The sequence below is a fragment of the Juglans microcarpa x Juglans regia genome, chromosome 3S (genome assembly GCF_004785595.1).
Source record: "Juglans microcarpa x Juglans regia isolate MS1-56 chromosome 3S, Jm3101_v1.0, whole genome shotgun sequence".
Taxonomy (NCBI): Eukaryota; Viridiplantae; Streptophyta; class Magnoliopsida; order Fagales; family Juglandaceae; genus Juglans; species Juglans microcarpa x Juglans regia.
The window spans coordinates 17,390,912-17,397,429 of record NC_054599.1 but is presented as its reverse complement, the minus strand read 5'-3'; the positions used below and the strand labels follow the sequence as shown (position 1 = coordinate 17,397,429).

At 37.9% G+C, this 6,518-nt stretch overlaps 1 protein-coding gene across 1 annotated transcript; it reads right to left on the bottom strand.

Annotated features, from left to right (window-relative positions):
* Positions 1-1,814: 1,814 nt before the first annotated feature.
* On the bottom strand, positions 1,815-3,801 carry LOC121257051 (cytochrome P450 705A5-like). The gene is made up of 2 exons (XM_041157920.1): positions 2,841-3,801; positions 1,815-2,645 (listed from the first exon to the last, which is right to left on the bottom strand). The coding sequence occupies exons 1-2, from the start codon at positions 3,756-3,758 to the stop codon at positions 2,037-2,039; spliced, it is 1,527 nt and encodes a 508-aa protein (XP_041013854.1). The 5' UTR covers positions 3,759-3,801; the 3' UTR covers positions 1,815-2,036.
* Positions 3,802-6,518: the final 2,717 nt, after the last annotated feature.

Sequence of the window (6,518 nt, the reverse complement as noted above, 5' to 3'; positions counted from 1 at the left end):
TTAAGTAAATATTTTTTATTAATACTATGAATTTTTTTATTTTTTAAAATATATTTAAATGTGTTAAAAAAAAAAAAAAAAGAAAAAACTCATCCCAAAACCACTAGCAGGAACTCCCAACGATGGGAGTAGCACCGCTCATATAGATACATATGTGTGTGTATATATCTATATATATAATATGATCTCATGGTCAACCAATATGGGCCTTCTTGTATTACTAGCCATGTTGTTACTTGTTAGGTTGCCGGCCATCCCTTCTATGTTCTCTTCCAAACGTATGCCTGATATTCATTGTTAGAAGGGGGGAAAAAAAATCTTATAAATAGATTTTTTAGAACTAAGTAATTATGTTAGACTAGGATGTATTTGAATAGAAACACATGTTGTTAGAAAGACTAGATCAAAGTACACAGCAAAAGCGATATTACCTCGTTGGCAAATCGTAGATCTAGTGCAATTGTTCGATAGATTTTCTGTCATCATTGTTGTTCATCTGAAATATTCTCGTATTGATGGTGGAGCATGCTACGTGGTAAAACTAGAGTAATATTCACAAATTTCATAGTCTAAGTACGAGACTAGAGAGAACTATACTTGAGAGAGAAATTTTCTATTTGTGCTATTACAAGTGTCTAATCCAAAGATAGGAGGGCCTATATAATAGCTTCTCTAAGTGTAACTATTGAACCAACCATCAATGCTCATGACCTCCAAGAGAAGGAGAATGGGTGCCCCTTGATTAAATCTTCCACTCGCACATAGTGGGTAAAACTCCAGGTTTGCATCTTTTAATGTATTCTCAATCTTATTCATACTGACAAATAAGTTGAGCGACCATCGAGCACACCTATAAAAGAAAAATGTGAATATTATACCAAATCTTTCCGAGAGAAGACCAACATAGCGACATCCCTAAAAGTCTCGTTATACCCTAACTCATTTTATCACATCAAATTAAGCATCTCTAATCCCTCTCGAGTCAGAATGACTCAGAGCAATGTCCAATCTCCATAAAACATGATATACTCACAAATATTTTGCAACTCCAAAGAAGCAACATAACTTGCTTATAGTAAGTACACACTATTACTGATGTGTTACCAAATAGTCTTTCCTTTGCCCTCATGTCATTCAGTTTCAGTCCAGTCACATTTCCATCACTGTCTCTTTAGGATTGTTCATCTGAACCTGATTTGTTTCTGGCCCAGAACCCAGATATCCAGGTACACCTAGTACCTACATAGAAAAACTCAGGTACACCTTTTTTTTTTTCTTTTTTTTTTTTTGGGTTTACAACTTCCTCACATCATTCAATTCACTCGATGTCAACATTGGCCTTTTTTTTTTTTTTTTTTTTGTCTAAAAGAATAATAAAACATCGGCCATTGTAATTTGTTAACATACAAAATTAGTTACTTGAGTGAACACCAAGCAGCTTGCTACTGCTTCTCCTACTTCTCCTTCAACTGCAACAATTTCCTCCACCCCACTATCATCAATCTCAAGTATTTTCATTTGCTCGAGATAACTTATGATTGAGGTTGGAAAGAAACTTTTCAGACTCTAATCAGTGTTGTTCGTATAGGTGTATATTTTTTCCAGATTTTGAAATTTGAACTGTTTTGGTGTATTCAATCCATTCATGCTTTATCTTGGGTAGACCGTCCAAATACAGTCCTTCCAAGCTAGGGAATGCAACCTGTATGGATTAAATTTTATGTATCAATTAAAGATGCCAAATATTTCTATACTTCAACTTTGAAAATATGAAAAACTAAACTCGGGAAAGAATATAAAATAACACAAATTTGAGAAAGTGCTAATCCAAACTTTTTATAACTGATGGGGAAGATAACTGAAGAAGACCTTTCACTTGGCCGGAACCAGATGAACAGTCCTTCCAGTTTTACTTATTCTTTAAAACAAAACGTTTGGCCTTTCGAAGTCCGCATAATTCTGCACATTTTGTTTATGTAGATGAAGATATGATTATGTTGCGGCAGCAAACGGGTAAAAGTTAACAACGGGACGAGTTATATAAGTGGGCGAGCCATGCCCAATGACATGCCCGGCCCAGATTGCAAATCCACCTTATCGCCATCGCCAAAAACCTTCCAGTCAAAGCATTGAACCAAAGCTGCAATCGCGGTATTCATCAAGCTGAATGCCAGTGTTGTTCCTGGGCACCCTCTCCTTCCAGCCCTAAAGGGAACAAAGTTGAAGAATGTTTGTCCCGTTTCTTCGCTTTGATATTGGTCTTTATCTTTCTCCTTGAAGGAAACAAAGAACCTCTCTGGGCAGAACTCGTTAGGATCATCCCATGAATCTTCATCCCTCATGATGGCATAAAGATTGATAGCCACTGCAGTTTTTTCTGGAATATCAAACCCATTGATTTTGCATCGTTGGCGGCATTCTCGTAGTGTCACAGGGCCAGGTGGGTGTAGTCTTAGTGTTTCCTTCACAACCGCTTGCAAGTAAGGGAGATTTGCGGTATCTAATTCTTCAACTAGTTTAGTTTTTCCAACAATGGATTCTATTTCTTCTCTGACCTTCTTGAATACGCAGGGATGATTAATCAACTCAGCCATTACCCATTGCATGGCTTCTGCTGAAGTTTCAGTGCCAGCAATGAAGAGATCCTGGCATATATAAGTGATAAGACCAAAAATCAATTGAGATGATCATGAAATTGGAGTCTTTTAGTTCATAGACTTACTTTATATCTTGAAATTGACTTGTCTCATTTTTATTTTTTCCGTAGTGTGTGTGTGTGAGAGAGAGAGAGAGAGAGAGAAAGAGAGAGAGAGAGAGAAGTAGAAGGGTGAGAAATTTACCAGAAAAAAGGCCTTGATATGGGTCCTTGTGATCTTGACCTCAGCTTCTTCATCATCTTGACAAATCTCCAGGAGTAAATCCATCAAGTCCTTATCTTCTCTCTCAACTCCTTCACTCTTCCATCTATCTTCATGCTCCTTAAGAACCCTCTCCAAAATCTCATCATACCTCCTGGTCACATCCATAGCCTGTTTCCCATAAACCCAAAAGCCCAGTTTCTTCAAAGGGCCCAACACATCCCCAAAACACATCTTTGCAGCCAACTCAAAGGCCTCCTTCACAAGCTGTATTACCCTCTCTGCCTCTCCATCTTGCTCTGAACACCTAGTGCTCATCACCATCCTGCATGTCGTATTGTTTGTAAGCCTCATCAACTCAGCACCCATATCGATTGCAGCCTCTTTATCTCGAGCAATCTCCATCACTCTCCGCAGCAGCCTCTCGATTTCTTCACGTCTAACTGGCCGTGACCGCTCGAGCTGTCGCGTGCCGAGAAGCTCCTTGACGCAGAGCCTTTTCATGAACCTCCAGTAATCACCATATGGGGCATTGATGAATCCTGAAGTTCCGTACTGTAACTTGTCGGAAAAGGCGAATAGAGGCTGAGAAGCAAAGGCGAGGTCGTGGGTTTTAAAGATTTCAGCAGCTATAGAGGCTGAGGAAACGAGCAGGCACCGTGATGCGCCAAAGCGAAGATAAAGTAGAGGGCCGTATTGGGCAGAGAGGATTTGGAAACATTTGTACAATGGTGGGGTTAGAAGGTGGAGGTGACCGATGATTGGCAAGGCAGGAGGACTCGGAGGCAAGCTAATATCGGTGGTTGGCCGCGAGAGCTTGTTGAAAATGGATCGGATCAAGAGGGCTGAAATGATTAGAAACACTGGGAAGATGAATGAGCAGAAATGAACATCGATCATGGTGGCTACTGGCTAGCAAGGAGATCAACTTTGTTCCCAGGTTGGTGAAGAGAAAACTATAAGATACAAGAAAAGTCAAACCTAAGAAAAATGTGTTTTTTAATTAAGAGAGAATATTCACATCGGCCACCATGTTAAATCCCACACGCCACACTTTACGTGTCAATCGATTTTACAATTTGAGTTTTTTCTTTCTCATTGAATCAACCGACAGTTTGAAGTGAGAGAGAGAGAGAGTACTGGAGGAGAGAGAGAGGTCAGAGAGAAACCTTGAGGAGAGTGACAGCTTGAGGAGAGAGAGGGGTTTCATGAGAACGAGCTTTACGAGAGAGAGAGAGCTTGATGAGAGAGAGAGAGAGGAGAGAGAGACCTGAGGAGAGAGCATGATGAGAGAGAGAGATGAAAGAGATGTAGATGAGGGTTGACATTTACAAGAAATAAAAAATAAAAAGTAAGTGCAGTGTGGATCCAAACCGTTGTTGATGCATAGCAACTCTCATGTTAAATATAACCACAGCATACTATCTCTAATCTCTAAAGCCTTTTTCCTTTCCTTCTTTCTAGAAAACCAAGAGTCCAGATTTTGTTTTCTATTTAGGTGAGAGAGGAGCTGTGTAACGCCCAGTCCCGAAGAGGTCGAAGAGTTACCACTTGTCCCCTATAACCATCTTTCACAATACAAATGGATATTCCAAAAGACTTCATAAACATAACCTCATTTATTTCCAAAAATATCTATGAATATAAATTCATCTATTCCCAGCAAATATGTATATCCATCTACAAGGTCATCAAAATAATAACCTAACAAATAAATCAACTCCTTAAGACTTAATAAAAGTGTCAACTTTTCAATAAACCAAATCGATAAAATAAATCAATCTACTAGATAGTAGTCTCTAGAAATCTCTGTACTTATCCCCTACACATAACAATCTTGTTCTCGTTTTTTATTCTTGATCTTCAGTCGACACATTTATGTCATCTAAAAATATTGTGGAGATAACGGGTGGGTAACCAACAGCTTAGTAAGCATAGAACATATACTAGTATGTAAACATGAGTATTTATAGAATTCAGAATGCAAAACAAAATATTTCAATTTCAATATGCAGATCTCAAAACACGTGTTACCAAACTATCAGAGCGACAACTCAAATGTTCATATTCAAAAATATTTTGGCATAATATAACTGAACATCATCATCTTATCGTATCACATCATATAATATCATAGCATCATATCAGAATAGAGACATTGTTTAACCCTCGTAGTAGAGTTGTGCATTCTGCGAAAAGCCAAGTAGAACATAAATCACCATGACACCATAGTGATTGCATTCAGAACAAAGACCATAATTATATCCCATGGCGGAGCCAGAGGCCAATATTATGTCCCGTGACAGGGCCAAAAGTCACTATTATGTTCCGTGATAGGGCCAGAGGTCACTATATATTACGTGACAAAGCCAAGGTCACTATTATGTCCCGTGACAGGGTCATAGGTCATTATTATCACCAGTGATAAGGCTAGAGGCCACTATTATCACCCGTGGCAGGATCATATATTAGAACAAAATAGAATCAGAATAATCGAATCATGATCAAGAATCAAAAAGTCATGCCAAAGATTTTTCAAATGTCACATCATATCAAAACAGAGTACTGAACAATTTCATATTATTTTCACATATTCAAAACAGATTCAGAGCATCTTCACATAACATGTACAAATTTTCAGAACTCATATTCGCTCTTTTCGCATAGTCAAAAACAGAATGCCAAACATTTGCTCATGTCTACACCAGTTAAGACAATAATATTTTTCTCTTTTATACCGATTTCATGAATAATGCAGAACAAATAAATGAGATTGTTTCAAATTTCTTTTCATAACAAAGTATGCATATTTTTTCAAAATCAAGCTCAGTTCATTTCTTTTATGCAAAGTCTAGCATAAGAACCCCACTTACTTGACCCTTCAACTTTTCTAAAAAGTCCTTTGAACTAAATGTGTTAAGAAAAATTTGATCGTTACCTAGACATAATTAAACATACAATAAATTAATACAATTAAATTGGCACATCTAAAATAAACAACACAACTAAACAACTTCACAACAATAAATCTCATGATTCCAATTCTTCTAACCCAGTTACAATGCATCTCCAACCCACAAAATAACTTCCCAAACCTCACCCATTAGAAGCGTTCACACTTATCCCATCAGCGTACCCAACATCCAATCACAGTAAAAGCTACAAATTTAATCCCAATGCTTCGAACGACACCAACCAAATCACAATTACCTATTTTATCTCAACAATTCACAAGGGCCCTCGGCCACTATGCAGATTCACAAACAATGCTACAAAGCAATCCCAACACTTCACATAATTATTTTGATCGTAACCACAGTACCCAATTCTTAGTTTCTCACTTCGCATCACTTCACACAACACACAATCGACATCACAATGACACAGTTTCCCCAACCACCGATTACACCATTCACACAAGTAATAATTTCAACACAACAATTCATAGTTAACACAACACATGAATTTCTAGAAATCAAGTATCAATTATACCTCTATGGTTTTCGACCAACAAGAGTAATAGTCAGATGCAAAGATGCGACTGGATTTCTATGAAAATAGGGTATGTTGTGTGTGACAAAGGTTAGCATCAAGTCTGGGCTATTGTAAGTAATGGCATGGGTGTTTTCCATGGTTTAAGGTGGAGCCGAGTGGTTTGGT